The sequence below is a fragment of the Halichoerus grypus genome, chromosome 14, assembly GCF_964656455.1.
Source record: "Halichoerus grypus chromosome 14, mHalGry1.hap1.1, whole genome shotgun sequence".
In the NCBI taxonomy this organism is placed as follows: Eukaryota; Metazoa; Chordata; class Mammalia; order Carnivora; family Phocidae; genus Halichoerus; species Halichoerus grypus.
This window is the reverse complement of record NC_135725.1, coordinates 75,543,452-75,562,255: the sequence shown is the minus strand read 5'-3', so window position 1 is coordinate 75,562,255 and position 18,804 is coordinate 75,543,452. Positions and strand designations below refer to the sequence as shown.

General features: G+C 49.6%; 1 protein-coding gene across 7 annotated transcripts in view; it reads left to right on the top strand.

Moving 5' to 3' along the window:
• TNC (tenascin C) overlaps positions 1-18,199 on the top strand; it is a 92,102-nt gene extending 73,903 nt beyond the window's left edge. For all 7 annotated transcript variants that reach the window (XM_078061675.1, XM_036123672.2, XM_036123674.2 and 4 more), the window contains 10 exons: positions 1,085-1,228; positions 3,324-3,443; positions 5,269-5,412; positions 6,175-6,305; positions 9,533-9,665; positions 11,272-11,423; positions 12,340-12,436; positions 13,354-13,515; positions 15,490-15,653; positions 17,455-18,199. In XM_078061675.1, coding sequence (XP_077917801.1) covers positions 1,085-1,228; positions 3,324-3,443; positions 5,269-5,412; positions 6,175-6,305; positions 9,533-9,665; positions 11,272-11,423; positions 12,340-12,436; positions 13,354-13,515; positions 15,490-15,653; positions 17,455-17,565 — 1,358 coding nt within the window. In that variant the 3' untranslated portion in view covers positions 17,566-18,199. The remainder of the gene's footprint in view (positions 1-1,084; positions 1,229-3,323; positions 3,444-5,268; positions 5,413-6,174; positions 6,306-9,532; positions 9,666-11,271; positions 11,424-12,339; positions 12,437-13,353; positions 13,516-15,489; positions 15,654-17,454) is intronic.
• Positions 18,200-18,804: the final 605 nt, after the last annotated feature.

Genomic DNA, 18,804 nt, shown 5'->3' with positions numbered 1-18,804 from the left:
GTTGGAAGGAGCAGCCTGGAGGGTTTGAGTGGGGTAGTGAAGAGACTCTGGTAACTCCCATCCTCCCAAATATGACCAAAGAAAATTACTTCCTTCTGTTGGAGACCATATCTGTAGGTTTCATTTGTAAAGTGCTGTAAGATCCTTGGAAGAACTGCCTTGCGAAGGGTCATTTTATGAAGACCCTCTTCCAGCCTTGAAACCCTCGACTCCTATAAGAAATGGACCCCAGTGTTGTTTTCACACAGTGGCAGAGACTCTAAATACACTGGTCCTTTTCTCTTTGAGCACACTCATCTGAAAAGCTGATCCTGACCTGGATGTATGTGAGGTTTTATCCTTTGGTCCTCAAATCTGTCTGTCTCAGTAGAGATGGGGAGTTGTGACTTTGCTAGTAGAAGTGGGAGTTCTAGTTCAATACACAGGGGCCACAACAAAGACCGTGGTGGGGGCAGGGGGGATGCACTGTCAGATCTGCCAAAAGACATTCTGGCAGGTAGAAGTACATACCTCTTCAGAGGGATGCGGTGGCAGCTCTACGGAAGTTTGGCCAGCTGGTATATAAGCTCCTCACCAGCCCCAAAATTCTAGGGAAATATAAATTGTGGCCTTTTTAATAAATATAAGAGTACAATCTTGACTATGACCATCTTCTTTCCTTAAAGGGTAGGATCTCTGCTAGGAAGGATCTCTGTCTTAGCTTAACCCAAACCTAAGACAATGGGTTAAATAGACCAGATATACATTACATAGTGAGCTTTTCATATTTGTGGGAAAAATAAATAAATAAAAACATGCCAGCTCTCTACTGAACGGAAACTTGCCATTTTTAGCACATTGTGACTTCATGTTTCTTCCCCTCCTGGCTTGGTTTTTGGCATCTGCATGGATGGAAAAAAAGCATTATACAAAAAGTAAGACCTCTTCTCTTATGCCAGAGGATAGGAGCAAATGAGAGGAAGTCAAGAAAATGGTACTGGATCAAGATATAATTTCATTTCCAAATTAGATACACCCATTCTTGGGGCAACAGTAAGTTTCAGTGATGTTCACCATTCCCGATCTTGCTTTTGCCATGTTCCAGGGACACCGTCAGTGGTAACTGTGGATGGAACCAAGACGCAGACCAGGCTGGTGAGGCTCTTACCTGGAGCAGAGTACCTTGTCAGCGTCATCGCCATGAAGGGCTTCGAGGAAAGCGAACCAGTCTCAGGCTCGTTCAGCACAGGTGTTTTTCTCACCTTCCGCATTATTGCTCATGACTCAGCAGCTGGAAAAAAATTTCTTTTATTTGGGAAATCCTAGTGGAAAATGGACTGAATTTGGAGCACCAGAGACCTCATTTCTGGCCCGTCCCTGGCCTGTTATAGGCAGGAACCCTTCATTTCATCCTTAACTGCCCTGGGCCTTCATTTCTTGGGTTAGTGTGGAAGAAAGAACACACGTTTGGGAGTCATACTGCCCTGAATTGAAATGCCAAGTCTACCACTTCTAGATACATGAGCTGTCAGTTAATTTCTTTAGGATCTAGTTTCCTTCTCTGTAAAATGGGTACAATTCTGCTTTCTTTGCAGGGTGCCATAAGAATCACATGACATGATTTATGTAAAACATCTGTAAATGTAAATGACTGTGCACGTTAATCCACCTCCTTCCCTCCCTGCCTATAGAGGAAACCCTCTGTAATGGTGATAGCTATAAAGTAGCTACTCCTGACTGGGCTGCTACTGCATTCCAGGCACTGTCCCTAAACCCTTTGCATTTAAACCATGCAAATGCCTACATCATTCCCATTTTACAGAGGAAACAACTGAGATCCAGGGAAATGAAATACCTTGGCCAAGGCCACCTAACTAGTAAAGTAAATGCTGAAGCAAATTTGAACTTAGGTCAGCCTCACTCCAAACCCTGTGTTCTTCTAAAATAGAGGATTGTTTTCCTATTATAACCTGATTTGTACAGCATACTGTAAGGAGGGGGAAATAATGAATTGCATTGAAGGAGAATGAAGTGGAAAATTTCTCTTCAGGCAGCCATGTCTCTGAACAATTTATCCTTTGATAGGCGAGCAATTATCCAGTCTAATCCATTAAGGGATCCAAAGAATGGGCCTCATAGGAAATTTTAAAAATATCCTAATAGTCGAAAAAAGTTGATTATATGCAATTATAACATCCCATCTGAACCCAGAGTCCTGTCTGCCCTGCCACACAGGCCCTTATTTCCCCCATAGAAACCTTTCATTCATGGACTTTCCGGTTGCAAACGCTGGATGCACTCCCTCCCGAGGCCCATTGTCCTGGGCATTTAAAGGAGATTCTGTACAGACAGGCTGAAGCAGGAAGGAGCTTGGAGTTGACCATGTGGGCTCCCAAAAGTACTCTGCCTCCTTCTGCTTCTCTGGGCCGTCATCACATCTCTTGGGGCTCAGGAGCCTCATCTTTGAAATGAGCTGATGACAGCTGACCTCCAGCCTCCCAGGGCCGTTGTCCTGGAGTAATTGAGTCATAAATGCAAATGCAAGAGGATAATAGTCCTCTTTAGGTTAGTTTCTGAGAAAGGGCTGCTGGGTCATCAAAGGGGTCGGTTAAACGGGCCAGTGCCCTTTGTCAGTACAAGTCATTTGGCAATCATATCGAAGACTCCAGTAACGTTAATAGTCATGTTACTAACAGCAGCCACCGTGAGTGAGCGCTGCCCCAGCACATCTCACACATGCAAGGTCTCGTTCATCCTTCTAGCAGCCGCCTTCTGACACCTGAAGAAATGAGGTTTGGAGAAGGGCACACAGACGCTAGGCAGAGAAGCCACGATAGAACTGGGGCCCGCCAGCCTCTGGGGCCTGGCTCCGTGTTGCCCACCAGCCCCCTAACCGGAGCTATCGTTCAAAGCCCAGAAGAGCCTCGGGCAGCCTTGACTCTGGGAGGCTCCCTATTTTTGTAAGTTCTTTCCCTGGGAACAGTGATGAACTATAATGATAACCCTCATCATATGTTCAGCCCTTTCCAGTTTGTATAGCTCCTTTCCACCTATACTATCATGTGAGCATCAGAATAACCCTGGGGATAAAGCCAGGCAGAATGAGGATCTCCATTGTACAAGTGGGGAAACAGAGACCCAAGAGAAGCCAGCCAGCAAGGGAAGAAACCATGACTCAAAGCCAGGGCGCCCTGGCTCCAGACTCAGGACGTGAACTGTGTGCGCACCAGGCGCCATGTCCCAACACCAGGAGTCCAGGAGCAGTGAGACAGCCGAGCAGCTGTGGGCTGGTGCCTGACCCACCGCTGCCTATTTCTCCAATATATCATCATCTTTCTCTGCAGCTCTGGATGGCCCATCTGGCCTGGTGACAGCCAACATCAGCGACACAGAAGCCTTGGCCATGTGGCAGCCAGCCATTGCCCCCGTGGATAGTTATGTCATCTCCTACACAGGGGAGAAAGGTAAGGCCATGTCTAAGACCCTCCCCACCAGGAGGAGTGTCTGTCCTGCTGTTCCTTTCCTCCCTGTCACGTTTGGACCAGGAAAGCAAAAATACACGGGAAGCTTGGAAAGGCCAGTGATGTTCTTGGGGCTCTCAGAATAGACTAATGGGCTGAAGCTGGGGCTGGGTAGGTCGGTGTGGAGGGCCTGGCCAGAGGGGGGCAAGGGAGGCCTCACCCATCCTCCTCTGCTTGGTGACAAGTGAAGAGCATCAATGTTGTGGTTATACCAAGGAAGGCCGGTAGGCCATTTAAAGGAAAACAAAGGGCACATTTCCAGCCTGCATGCGTTTCCCTAGCCTGTCCGCCCCTCTCCTGCTAGTCTCCCTGCCTGTCACCGTGAGCCTCCCTCTCTAGGCAGCAGCTCCCATCTCTTACAAAGAATGAGTTCAAAATCTAGAATCTTAAACAGACTATTTCAGGAGGCACTGGGGACGCTGGGCCTCTTAGAGGCTACAGAGGAGTTAACAGATGCAATTGAGAAATCAGAAATTATTTCTCCTTGTCTTTGCAGACATCTGTGCTAATTAACATACTTATTTAGCCGACTAAACACTTGTTTGGGGCACCAACACATCACAGTCACCAAAACGTAAGATCAAATACAAGTAAGAGGGAGGAGAAAGAGATTGTTTTTAAGTGAATGAATTCATGCTTTTGTAATGAGCTACCCTAGAACAAGACTTTACTATCTGAATCCCAAAGCACGTGTAAGTTTCCTATTTTACGGTTTAGGATTGTTTTACTTGCAGTGACAACATGAAGGGATGCCATAACCTGTGCCTGGGGCCTCTGAAAATCTGCATTCCCCCCTGGGCCACTACCTAAGAGAGTTCTTTATGAGCATAGAGCAGGTTGGAGAGTGAGGGAAGAGAGATTTCGGGGTTTATTCTTTTTACTCTTCTATTCATTCATTCATTCATTCATTCATTCATTATCTCTTCAGTTCTTAAATATTCCCCGTGAGCGAACTCCTCCAAGTCAGGGAAGCTGGTGATGTATCTACAGTAAACCAGAGCATAGTTCACAGGGATTATGGGATTAGTAGATGCAGACCTAGAAAGGGGCCTGGTCCAGGAGATGGGGTCTCACGGATGATAAACAGGATGATCAACTGATCCCAGGATACCCAGCACTTTCCCAATTCCAACACTGAAAGTCCCACACCCTGGGAAATCTCTCAGTCCCCGGCCAGCCAAGGTGGTCGGTCACCTGTGATCAGGAAATAAACACATGCACCTGGCGCCATGTTTTGGTTTCCACCACTGGACTTGACCCGGTGGGTCTGCGAGGCACTAACCAGGCTCTAGAGCGTCTGCAGCTGCCCAGTTTTTGTGGTTCTCCAGCCTCGTGATTTAACAACATTGGTCAGATTATAAAAGGACATGGGAGTAAGTGAAAAAGAGGGGAAAGCAAGTAACGAGACACATTAAATCTGGGCAGCCCGAGGCTTGGAGACGTTAGCTGCAGCTCTCCTCTAGCTCGTTCCTGCACCTCCGCGGCAAAGCTCCCCCCCGGCCAGCACCGTGTGGAACACCTCCCGACCCCCAGGCCCCCTTCCTCCTGATTTGGTGCCTGGAAAAATCCAGTCTCCATATGATAAATCCTTTGTGTATGAGGTGAGTGCTCAAGAGAGAGAACAGGGTGTGAGTCATTTCAGAAATCAGACCTGCTCTTCTACAGGGTCACTGAAAGTTTGTGCTCGAAGTAGGTGTGTGCGCCGTGGGCCAAGCGTGCCGACGGCTCACACGGGGAGCGGTAACCGCTCGGTGTGTTTCATGTTTAGTGCCAGAAATTACACGCACAGTGTCCGGGAACACGGTGGAGTATGCTCTGACCGACCTCGAGCCTGCCACGGAGTACACGCTGAGGATCTTTGCAGAGAAAGGGCCCCAGAAGAGCTCAGTCATCACTACCAAGTTCACAACAGGTACGAAGAGGCCAGGAGCTGGGAGACGCCCACCCACGGCCTCCATCTTAAACTCCAACCCCTTCTTTCTTAAGTCAGGTCCTTGCAATGTGATGACATCAGCATCAGCGAAATTCACCAGTGCCCACTCAATCGGGACCTTAAGAAACACACCATTTCCTTTTGAACTGAAATGACCTTGTTCTCCCCCCGGACTAAGAAACGGTTTTAAGAGGAAGGCTTTTTTAAAGTGGAAAACCAGTCCCCATTGGCCCTCAACCCAGTATTTAATGATCCCTGTTCTAGGCAGGGAAATATTTTTAAGAGAAGGATTTTTCAGGCACGTTTTCCTAGATGTCCATTGGGTTTTTATACATTGAGATCTTTTTACAAACTGTAGCAGGCAGGGAAAGAGAAGAAGCATCCTCTCAGTAGGGATGAATGCCAATATCAGCATTCATCTGTCCACTTATTGAGGAGCAAGAGGGTTGGGAATTATGTTCACAGCTGTGTCTTTCTTCCCAAATCCACCCAAGGCCAATCAAGAGTGTGTTGGGCTCAGGAAAATCTGGCCCTTGGGATGAAACGAACCACAGAGGATTCTGTCTTTGGAGATCGCATGTTTCAACTCCCTCATCTACGGGGTGGGGAAGGTTCTGCCTAAGGTCATATAGGTCAATGGTAGGGAAAAGACTTGAAGCCAGGCTTCCTGATAACCCAGCCAAGGGAGTTTTGTCCTAGAGTTGCTGACATATTTGCTAACAAATGACTTATCTTCTGCAGACCTTGATTCTCCAAGAGACTTGACTGCTACTGAGGTTCAGTCAGAAACTGCCCTCCTCACCTGGAGACCCCCCCGGGCATCTGTCACCGGCTACCTGTTGGTGTATGAATCCATCGATGGTACAGTCAAGGTATCTTGAAGTATATAAACTCCCCGCTGCTGTTTGAAACATGTACATGATCCTCAGCGGAGAGAAGAATCACCCCGGGGCTGTTTCTCCATCTCAGTGCAGCTAGGGAGCTGAAAATAAAAAAAATTAACAGGGACGGGATGCCATGCCAGACCTTCTGAATCATATGCTCCAGCCTCCCTGTCTCATCTTAACCAGACTCCAGTTTTGATTGCCCGCCAAGGTCAAGAACCACTGCTCACAAGATTTGAGGACATTTTAGGAGCTGGATGCTGGTCTTTTAATGTTTTATTGAGCAAAAGCCAGAGGCTTCTTGAGCATCTTTGCCATATATACAATCTCGCAGATGGCACCATTCCATTATATATTGAAACATACATCACCACGCTCCTAAGACAACAACTGTTAATGCTATTTACAGCAATTGTTACTGATATTCTCTACCCATGAACATCTTTTCTTTTACTTTCCAATTCAAAATAACTTTAACCCTTCCTTTCACACAAGTGAACTTGATCTCTAAACTTTATTTTCTGAACTTGTTATTGAACTTTTCATTTTGGTCATCGCACTCTACATTTCTGAGATCTTTTCCTTATTCCCTGCTCATCCATCTTTCTCTAGCGTATTGTTTGTATTCCGCTTCTTTCTTTATCTCTAAGAATATATATTACTGGTATTTTATTCTACAACCTGCATAGTGTCTCTTCCAAGTTCCTTTTTTTTTTCTTTCTTTCTGTTTCACTGCTATTGTTTGGCTTGGGTGTTTATCTTTCATGTTGGAGACTTCCGCCCAATGTCCAATGGTCCTTTTGTACTTGAGCCAAGAATGAAACAGCTTATTGGGAGTTCCGATGGCAGACACGGGGCTTGTCAACCAATGAGGCTCACCGTAGAGTAAGCAAGTGCCCAGCAATTTTGTTGGGGGACTCACAAGTAGCAGTTCTGTAAGCCTTTTCTCTTGAGCTAATCCACCTCCCTAGAGAGTCCTCCAACCCCTTCAAACCAAGCTGCCAGGACCGTAGCCCGAGGAAGAGCCTGGGCCCCCACTGTGTACACACCTTCCCTTCTGTTTCCAGTGTAGCTCCACGGGGCCTGGTGGATTTGAATCCAGAGTCTTCTCTCTGGCTCAGTGTCTCCAGAGAGTACACCTCAGCCTTTCATCTGGACTGGGAAGGACAGTCATCCAGACTTGGTGTGGGGGTGGGGGGGATGAGAGAGCTTGGAATCTATTCCTTATTTAAGCTGTTAAACAAACTTTTGTTCAGCCATGTCCCACACTGGCCTTCAAAGTCATCTTTGTTTTTGTACACGTCCCATTCCTGAACTTGCTAGGCCCTGCAGCATTCATCAACCAGCTTCAGGATGGCCCCACCCACTCAGCCAACTATCCCCCAGCCTGCTCCCTCGCTTGTCACCCCACCGCATCCCTTCCCATCCGTCAGGATTCTGTGGACATTGCATGCCTCTGTCTGTCTCATCTGTCATCCACTTCATCCTCTTGGACTTGTGCTTCCTATCCCTTCACTCTCATTGCAGGGGGTTTCAGAAGAAAGTAGAGCTAAACTGGCATGTCTAATCCACCATGTTTAACTAGAAGTGGACACACATTTCTAGTTACTCCCGTGGCCCTTCTTTGAGTTGGCATAACAACGAACTAACTCACTGTATGCATGGAGGCAAGTCCTTTACTTTCTCTGGGTGTCGTGTTCCCATCTGTAAAATGAGTGCATTGGACTCACCAGCCTTACAAGTCGCTTCCCAGCAGGCATTCTAGGACTGAGTTTACCTGAGTCCTGAGCCCCATTTCGGTCTACCCCGATTACCTAGAAAAGGACTTTGCACAGCAGCCTAGAGAGCTGAGCGGTAATTGTATCCCCAAGTAAGTCAACAAACCCAGCTTTATACCTGATCCTTCCCCAGGGACCAGACCTGGGGGCCACATAAAGGTCACCAGTGTCAGCCTACTGACTTACCTTCCTGCATGTCCAGTCCCCACCTGTGTATGTTTCACTCAAGAAAATAACCTGATGTAGGAGGAGAGAGTCCTGGACAGGATGTGGGGAGATAGGAGGTAGGACCAACCTCTGCCACCAACACATTATGGAGTGAGAGTGAGTCCCTCAGCTTCTCTGGAAGTCAGCCCCCCACCCCTCACGGGAAGCATCAGGATAACCTCACCTGCCCAACATGAGGATGCGAGAGAGCATTGCAGGGGCCTCCACACTGACTCACTATTGCCCACAGCTTGTTGGCCGTGTTTGCAGGCTGCAGGCACCGCTGGGTTGGGTTTGCTAGCAGTGTAGGTTGAATTCCAATCCCAGACACCCAGGTCATCTGCTAAAAGGTGAATTTGCAGGCATGGGAAGCTAGAAAGAGGATTTGGAAAGGAGGAAGACCTCCTGGAAGCTGGAACGAATGTTCTCTGGACAGTAACACCATGAGCAGTCACAAACTACGGGGGGGTGAGAGGAGATCTGGCCGCAGAGGCGCACGCACGCCTCTCCTGGACATCTCTGTTCTAGAAAGAGATAAGCCGGGTCAGCTCAGGCTTCCACCGTGCCTGCTGAGCCACTGCAGTCATCCCCTGACTCAAGAGATCCCCACACTGACTGCATCCGAATCATTCGGGGAGCTTCTTTGATATGCACCTGGCAGAGCCCCACTTCTGGCTCTTACGATGCCACCAGTCTGGGATGGCGCCCAGGCGTTGTATTATCTTAAAGCTTCCCAGAGGCCTGTGAAAAAGAGCCATATTAGGGACCGCTGATATAACTGGTCTGAAAACCTAAACCTTTTGTCCTTTGTGTGGTTCCTCTTGCTACCATGTTAAGCTGGGTTCACTTCATTCACTTGTTCAAAAACCTTTTGGGAGTCCGCATTCCTTATCATGATAAACTTCAGATTCCACAGCTTGGCACTTAAGGCCCTTTGTAATCTGGTCTTTGCGTACTTCTTCCACCACTCCAGCACCACCCAAAACCAAGCGTGGTTCAGGTAGGTTATTACCTCCTCCTCTGCCCCTTCTGGCCTCAGTGCCTTTCTTTATGCTGCACTCCCCCCATCTCTGATGTCCCAGAAATGAGCATGGAGCCTGACATAGAGTGAGGCTCCATGGATTCTTTTGAATGAAGAAATGAATGGATGGGTGAATGAATGAATGTGTCATCTGTACCCTGAGGATTTGGGTGGCAAAAAAGCTATAACATTCTTTCTTCTGCCCTTAGGAAGTCATTCTGGGTCCAGAAACCACCTCCTATAGCCTGGCGGAGCTGAGCCCCTCCACCCACTACACGGCCAAGATCCAGGCATTGAATGGGCCGCTGAGGAGCAAGCTGGTCCAGACAGTCTTTACCACAAGTAAGGGGCTCAGGGTGCAGCGGGGCCTTGAGATCGAACTTTGTGAGACAAGACGGACCCTCCACTTCTCTGACCATGACTGAATTTTTCCCTCACATCTCTTAAAATGATCAGTGCCTGCCACTCCCTGAGAGCCCGAGGAATGTGGGTGCAGGAGGTTAAGGGCCTCGTGGTGAAAGGGAAGGAGGACCAGTAGTGAGACCTCTGGATGCAAGCCCCGTCTCCACCACTTGCTCTGGGTGATTTAGGAAAGTTACTGCCACTCTGCAAGCCTCAGTTTCTTCATCTATACAGTGCGACTCACAGCAGCCCTTCCTCACAAGGACCCTGTGCTGTGTCTGAACTCCTAGCCCCAGTGTGTGGTCCATGGGCCGGGCTCATTGTAAGCCGGGTCCTGTTAACAAAGCCTGTCCGTAGTCGAAATCAAAACCAGTCCTCCCACCGAGCTGGTAGGATCATCGGGCCCCATTTTCTGCGGGGGAAGCAGAGGCTCCCAGAGACTCAGTGACTCCAGGCTCTAGCATGAGTGAGAGGCAGATCTGGGCTCAGGGGTTCCGGGCCCTGGGAAGCGCCCTGCACCCTGCCACTGGGTGTCGTCTGCAGATGGCCAACGTGTGAGGCCTTTCTCTGGTGAACTAAGAGGACGCACGCATTCCTGAGGAAGGGAGGAGTGGGCCTCTGGAAAGCCCTGGGCGCAGGATACCCGGCGTGCATCCCCAGCCGCCTCCTGCCCTTTGCGTCTGGCTCCAGTCACTGCACTCTCCAGTCACTCTCCCTGCTGAGGGAGCTGCAGAAGCCAAAGCCCTTTGCCAGACCTCACAGCCGGTGCTGGGAGCACAAACACATGAGTGTGCCCTAAAGATGCTCCCAGACCAGGGCCGGGACATAAACAAGGGCACAGCTCATGACGCAGCCTCAGGTGAAGGGGGTCAGGTCAGAACCACCAGCTCTCTGTCCCACCTGCTCAGCACAGCCCCAAGACCGTCCATTTCTGTCAAGTTTTACATTGTTTTTACATCACATTAGCGCACCTGGAGATTCTCCAGGCATTCTGTTGGGTCCCTCTAAGACTCCCAGGCTCAGAGCAGTTAAATGACTTCTCCAGTGTCCCGAGGCAAGAGAGTACAAAGTCAAGACTAGAATTCTTGTCTTTGGCTCTCAAATCCTCTGAAGAAGTCAGGACGCATGGTTTTTAGATGCCCCGTCGAGTGCCCTGATCCACAGCGAGCCACCGACTGGTGCTAGAGACCCGGCCATCCTGCCAGTAGCTGGGTCTTCAGCAGGTGCTGCCTGGCTGCTCGAGGTAGATCAAGGTCAGCCTGATACTCGTTCCTCACAGCGCTCAGCTCTCCTCCCGCCGATACCATTGGCGACTTCCATGAGTATACGAGACTGAGCTGGGTGCCTTAGATCCATAACCTCAAAAGCCTCATCGCACCCCTGCGAAATAGGCTTTACCCCCATCTTGCACACAAGAGAACAGAGCCGCGGAGAGGTTAAGTTGCTTGCTCATAGGCATGCAGCCAGTACGCAGTGGAGCTGCAATCTGAAAGCTCCTACCAATGTTCCTGCTCGAAGAGGGCCACTCTTCCTTCTGATCCTGCAGGTGGACTCCTGTACCCATTCCCCAGGGACTGCTCCCAAGCAATGCTGAATGGAGACACAACGTCTGGCCTCTACACCATTTACCTGAATGGTGATAAGGCCCAGGCTCTGGAAGTCTTCTGCGACATGACCTCTGATGGCGGTGGATGGATCGTGAGTATCGCGAGCTCTCAGGCCTGGGGCCTGAGGGCAGAGGGCGCAGCAGGGGCTGCACTCACACACCAATGTTTGGAGGTTTTGCAAGATAGTGCCTGTCATCCAGAGACGCTCAGGAACCATCTCTGAAATAAAGGAATGGGGAAGAAGCTGGGGATAAAAACCAGGAGAAAATAATTTTCTTGTAATTTATCTGATCTGATCCTCAAACAGCTCTGTGATGCATAAAAATGATGGTGGTTGTGGAGCCCATTATGTGGATTAATTAGCATTTGCTATCTATCACGCACTGTGCTAAGAGTTTTATGTGAATTATTTCAATCCCAATACTGTTTGAGCTGGGTAGTATTTTTTTTTTAAATTAGTAAACCTTTTTTTTTTTTTTTTTTGAGAGAAAGAGCAAGAGCAGGCAGGAGGGCAGAGGGAGAGGGAGAAGCAGACTCCCTGCTGAGCAAGGAGCCCGATGCGGGGCTTGATCCCAGGACCCTGGGATCATGACCTGAGCCAAAGGCAGACGCTTAACCGACTAGGCCACCCAGGCGCCCCATAAACTTTATTTTTTAGAGCAGTTTTAGGTTCACAGCCAAAGTGAGCATGAAGTGCAGAGAGTGCCCACATACCCCCTGTCCCACGTGCATGGCCTCTCCCCCATCAACATCCTACACCACAGTGGTGCATTTAGAACAAGTGATGAGCCGACCTTGACGCATCATAATCACCCAAAGCTGGGTGGTATTTTTAATCCCTGGTTTTCAGGTGGAGGTGGCCTGCCCAGAGATACACAGCAAATTAGTGATGGACAGAGCTGGGGACTGGTGCTTTTCCCACAGTTCTGATGTTCTTCCTCTCAGAAAGATGCCTTCTCTTTCTTCCGATAGCTAAAGCGCGCCCTGATTCATTGGTTATGTTCCAGGTGTTCCTGAGACGCAAGAATGGACGTGAGGATTTCTATCGCAACTGGAAAGCCTATGCTGCTGGGTTTGGGGACCGCAGAGAAGAATTCTGGCTTGGTAATGCAGCCCTGCCTGTGTGTGTCCCAAGTGCCCATATCTGCCCTCCTTGTCATGGTTCCTAACCCACAGCAACCCGTGGGAGAGAAGGCCTAGGAGGAAACAGTAGCTCTGGTAGTAGACATGGAATATCAACTCTTCCATAGAAAAGACTTTAAAGTCCCTAGGTCATTAAAAATAAAAATCTGGTTCAGAGAGAGCCCACAACCAGACCTGAAGAATGAGCCTAGCCTGAAGTCATTCACTGAACCACTTACAGACTCATCCTCACTGATACTATTAACTATTTCCGTCCTGGGCTCCAGGCGCTGAGATGGGCCTTATAGCCATAACCTTGAGCCCCCCAGCACCTATGGAAGGTAGAAAATTCCCGCCTTACACGTGGGAAAAGAGGGATGAAGTCATGTGCTCACAAGAATCTAGCCAATAAGCAGTAGAGCTGCCACTTGAAATCTCCCCAAGCAACACCACAAAGCCATCATCCATCCATCCATCCGTCCGTCCATCTGTCCGTCCATCCATGTAGCTCGTACTTTCCCACAGTCTCCCTACAGGGGTCACTGTTCCACGCTCCGGTGCCTGCTCTGGGGAATGTCCACCCCGTTAGCGTCCACTGCCTCTCTCCTGCAAGGAGCTCTGGAGATTAAAAGTGCTTTCTCCACCTTACCTCGTTTGAGCTTCACAATGCCCTAGGAGGTGGGCAGGGCAAAGATGTCACCCTGATTTTAGCTGAGGCTCAGAAACGTCCTATATTTCGCCTGGTGTTGTGCCAACGAGAGCGCAAACGGCCCAGACGCGGTCTATGCGAGGCGAGCGTCTTTATAGAGCCCAGCCGCTGCTCCCGCAGGGTGGATGCAGTAGAAGCATCGCCCTCAGTCACTTGTGCTGCTTCTTTAACCCTCGCCTGTCCTCCACAGGGCTGGACAACCTGCACAAAATCACAGCCCAAGGGCAGTACGAGCTGCGGGTGGACCTGCGCGACCACGGGAAGACCGCGTACGCCGTCTACGACAAGTTCAGCGTGGGGGATGCCAAGACCCGCTACAAGCTGAAGGTGGAGGGTTACAGCGGGACCGCAGGTAGGGGACAGCCACACTCCCCGCCTCCGAAACCACAAAAGTCTTCCTTGGGTTTTTAGCTCATTCCTCCCTCATTCCTTCCTTCTCGAATCCATCCGCTTATCAGATCAACAAATATCTGAATCCTTATTAGGTACTAATCCAGAGCTGCAACTGGGCAGAGGGGGGTAGATATTTTGGTCACCAAAACACAGAGTAGGGTTGGGAATCAGAACAATATGTCTTTTTCTTACCCATTTTTAGATATCAACTTTAGATGGATAAACAGTCTCTTGGGAGCCCGAAGACTCACCTAATCCAGTGCATCTAAATTATTTATTCGAATTTTTTGTGCACATATGACCCCCAGGGATCCTGTTAATGGGCCGGTGCAGACACACCAAGATTCTGCATTTCTTACGGGTTCCCTGGTGATGCCACTGTTGGGGATGCTGCTGGTCTGTGGACCACACTTTGAGTAGCAGGCAATCCACTCCATCCCCCAACTGCTTGCATCTTTTCAAAGACATCCCTGCCACGTGGTCATCCAGCCACAGCCCACATACCCCCATGACCAGAAGCTCACTACCTGCCCAGTGGCCCTTCCGGTCCTTGTCTGGTACATGACCTAGCTCAGATCCAGATCTACCAGGGTCTTGAAATGACCTCTGTGTGCTTTTCTGGCTCCACATTAGAGGAGAAATTAATAAGGAAGCCACACGCATTTAGGCCTATGAGGGAGCATCTCCTTTTGGCGGATATTCCGCAAGCGTTACCCCCTTCCAGTTCTCACGGACACTGTTCCACTGTTGCTATAACACAGATGAGGAAACTGAGACCCAGAAAAGCTGGGTGATTTGCCCGAGGTGGACCCAGGGGGCAGGCTTGGTGGCAGACAGGTGTGCTTGGTAACGAGGAGGGACCAGGTCTGACAGTACGACCACCCCTCCCTGCTTTGGGGTGGCATCCAGTTATGTCTATGAAAACAGAAAAGACAGAAGCTATGGTACGTTCCCAGCCTCTCTGAGCCCCGAGAGGAAACATCCATAATAGGGAGAGTCTCCAGAGAAAGACTGGCCATCTAAGCAGAGACCAGGCTCTTTGGAGATCAGTGTGGCGGTGGTGAAGAGAGAGAACCAGGGGCCAAAATTGTTTTCATTCTTGCGTCCCTCAAAGAATTCTGACATTTTATTACCTGGCAATGAATATCTGTTTGAGTGAAGTGGCTTCAGGCAAGAAGGTTTTTGTAACCGGGGGCGGGGGGTGGGGGGGATCCCGGGGGGAGTCACTGAGCAGCGGGAATGTGGCCTCCACCGCCTCTCTGCACTGATTTCCAAAGCCCCCTTACTAAGGTGACCCTGGTAGAGCTGCATCCTCTGGTGGCAGCCAGCTCTCCACGGGAGGGCATCTTGTTTCATCCATCCCTACCTGCTCTTGGTCACTTCCTCGATAAAAAGGCATCTGAGACCCTTTGTACCTTGCTTCAAAATATCAGTCCTGCCTTTCCGTCTCTGTGCTCCGTTATGTAAAGGAATGTAAAAAAAAAAAATGATAAAAGTAACAACAATCACAGCTATTATATAGCATACCCCTCTACCTTCATATCCATTGATTGTCCCAACAGCACACTGAGGTGGATAGGATCAATGTGCTAGTTCCATTTTCTAGAATAGAACAGTGAGGCTCAGCAAGAGGCCTGACGTGGGCCAGGTCACACTAGGGAGTGAGAGCTGGACCCTCAAAGCCACCCATAAGCCTCTTTCTACCACATTGTACTGTTTCCAGCAAAAAAGAGCCCTCGGGGGCGGGGAGAGCGCTCATGACCACTCCAGTCCTGTGTTTGATACTAATCCTGGGTCCAGGGTTCAAGGGCAGCCCACCCCCCAGGATCTTGCAGTCGCCACCCCAGTTCTGTCCTTCCGAGCCCACGAGGAAACCGCCCCCCCCCCCCCCCGCCCCACTGGGACTCCTCAGATCTGTATCTCCTCTCTGCAGGTGACTCCATGGCTTACCACAACGGCAGATCCTTCTCCACCTTCGACAAGGACACGGACTCAGCCATCACCAACTGCGCCCTGTCCTACAAGGGGGCTTTCTGGTACAAGAACTGTCACCGTGTCAACCTGATGGGGAGGTACGGGGACAACAACCACAGTCAGGTGAGCCAAGTGCGAGGGTCGGGGGCAGGGCTCAGGAAACCGGTCGCGGGTGACAGGGGGGCACCCCAGCCCGTCGGTCCTGGCTGAGACTAGGGGACAGCAGCCTCCGGGACCTGGTGTCATATCTTTTCCTAGCAAGGAGGAACCTCGGGGACACTGCAGGTCAGGTGAAATCCTCGAGACAGCACATGCTAACCCGTGAATGTCCCAGGGAGACCACTGGTCAGGTGGATTCCAAACACAGAAAGCTCTCCTCAGACAGAGCCTTTGTCTGAACTCCAGAAGGAAAGCAGATTCAAGTGGAGGCGTCTAGGTGACGCAGGGGTGTAAGTGGGGTGTCTTATGATGTTGCCCCCAGGACGCTTTCACTCTAGCATTACTGTACCACCTTTCTTTCCTCGTCCCCTGCCACCAGAGTGACACGAAGTCCTTCTGGAAAACAAACAAACAAAACCAAAAACGCATGCCCAAAAGGAAACTTCTTTTTCCATCCTCCTCCCCTCCAATGTGGGCTGATGTGAAAGGCCACGAGGAGTTATGGGAGCCCGTCTGCGCTCCGGCTTTGCTCCGGCAGCCGTGTGGACTCGGTGATGTCACTTTCCCTCTCCAGCCTCCGTCCCCAGCATAGAACGAGGAGGGCTTGCGTCCCGCTGGGCGCCTCTGTCCGAGGGAGGACGGGGGGCAGAGGAAGGCAGCGCAGGGACCAAGTACTTCACCAGCACTGAGTAGTTACAGACACATCTGCCCATGGGGTGAGCCAGCCATTCTCACACCCCACCTGCCCGTCAGTCGGAGACTGCCTGCTATCGGCGCCCGCCGAACAATTAGAATCCTATAAAGTGTCTCTATTTTCTTGCCTCATTTTACCAGCCATTAACTCCTGCATGTCCCCTCACAGCCCCACGCCGCTTGAAGAGAAGAGGGGTCAGAGAGTGAGGTGGAGGCCTCCTAGGAGCTCTTGCAGAAGTGGACCCCCCTTGAGGCCCTGGCGGGGCAAGGGGCCTTGTCGGTTTCGACGGCAGACTCTACCATCTGCAGACTCTGTGGGAGAGTCAAACAGGGAATTAGGGGGCCCAGACCCAAATATAATCTTTTCTTGAGAAAAAAAAAAATCGTTTCCCTATTGGAGATGAGGAAAGTCGTATTTACTTCGCACCTACAATGTGCCCAGCACTATGATCACCCCTTTACAAACTCATTTAATCCTCACAGCATCCTTTCAAGGTTGGCACTATCAGACCCTGAAGGGTGGGGGGGGTGGAAGATGGTGAAACTGAGGCCCAGAAAGGTTTGATGACTGGTTCAAGACCATTTATGTCTCAAGTAAGAGCCTTAAGATTTAATCCTGTATGTCAGGTTGTGAGATTTGTGTTCCGCCTGTGTTCCTCCTGCCATTCCGGACAAACCCTTATTAAAACACTCCACAGGAATCCTGGGAATTAGAGACTCCCCTGCATCTAGCTAGTCAGTTCTGTAACCTCCAATCATGACCTGAATTCTTTCAGCACCTGTTCCTACTGATGGCAAGTTTCACTAGCCACCATATTGTTTCACGACGGCAGCTCAAAGCTCAATGCAAGCGCAGGTGGCTTCTGACTGAAATTTAAAAAATCGAGTCAGATTCAGCCGGCTCCTTTCCAAGTTCTCACTACACAGATCAACAGACAGATAGGCAAGAGACAGCTGTGAGCTACCAAATGGTCAGGTTCAAACAGAACTCCTTTTGTTCCCATTGACCAAGCAGTGGTCAGTGAGCACCTTGCCTAGTGGGAACCTATCTGAGGTCTTCTCTTTTTCACAGGGCGTTAACTGGTTCCATTGGAAGGGCCACGAATATTCCATCCAGTTTGCTGAGATGAAGTTGAGACCCAGCAACTTCCGAAATCTCGAAGGCAGGCGTAAGCGGGCATAAAGTCCAGGAACGACTAACTGGGTGGGAGAGGAGTAGGGCCCAGAGGAAGAAGCAAATTTTACCAAAGTCTCAGTACAAACCCATCCAACCATCAAGCCACACCCGGGCATTTGGCAGGAGCTAAAGCTGACCGTGGATCATCGGGGCGATGGCAGGAGCGCTGGCCCCACCTACTCTGCAAGCACGTCCTCCGCACCAAAGACAGCAGTCTCCACAGGTGTCTGCTTGTTGTTTGAATCAGCAAACATCTTCCAGTGATGGTGTCACGGTGGTTGTCCTTCTCCGGGGTGGCTCTGGGAATGGGAGGGGGTAGGCTGCACAGTGATAGTTTGTGTTAGGACCAGCTGTATTTTACACAAAGCTGTATAAGTATCATTATTTTTGTTCGCAATGATTCAGTGTGCATCATGGGAAGCCGTCCCCCGCCCCTTTTTTTACATTTCATGCAACAAAAACCAGAAAAGCAATACTGTTTCGATTTTAAGGATACGATTAATATTATTAATATAATAATAATGACGATGAAAACTAAGAATTTTTAAAGAGATCTTCCTTTCCAAAACACATCTGGACAGTACCTGATTGTATGTTGTTGTTTTTTTTTTTAATAAAAGCACAAGTACTTTTAAATTCGGCTGTTGTTTTTGCCTTTCATTGTTGAGCCTGAATTCCACCAAAGGCAACGTATTTGAACAGAGGGAGGAATGCTGGAAAAGAACGGAAAGGAACAGTGAGGAAAGGGAAGAAGGGAGGGGGCCTACACGCTGGGAGAGAAGAAAGAACTTTTTTTTTTTTTTTTAAAGATTTTATTTACTTATCTGAGAGAGAGAGAATGAGAGAGACAGCACATGAGAGGGGGGAGGGTCAGAGGGAGAAGCAGACTCCCTGCCGAGCAGGGAGCCCGATGTGGGACTCGATCCAGGGACTCCAGGATCATGACCTGAGCCGAAGGCAGTCGCTCAACCAACTGAGCCACCCAGGCGCCCAGAAAGAACTTTTTTGAACAAGGCTGAACGAGGTTGGGAAAAAGTTACCACTTGAGATTCAGCTTCTTGCTCATTATTTTTAAGACTAAGAGTGTGTGGTTTCAAAGATGCTTTTATACCCATCTTCTAGAAATTCCATGATATAGATGAGAAGACAGTTGTTATCCAGCAAGGATTAACATGCCCAGAGGCAGACTACCTGAGTTCAAATCTTGGCTCCACCATCCCCTTATTCCCTAATCTCTCTGTGCCT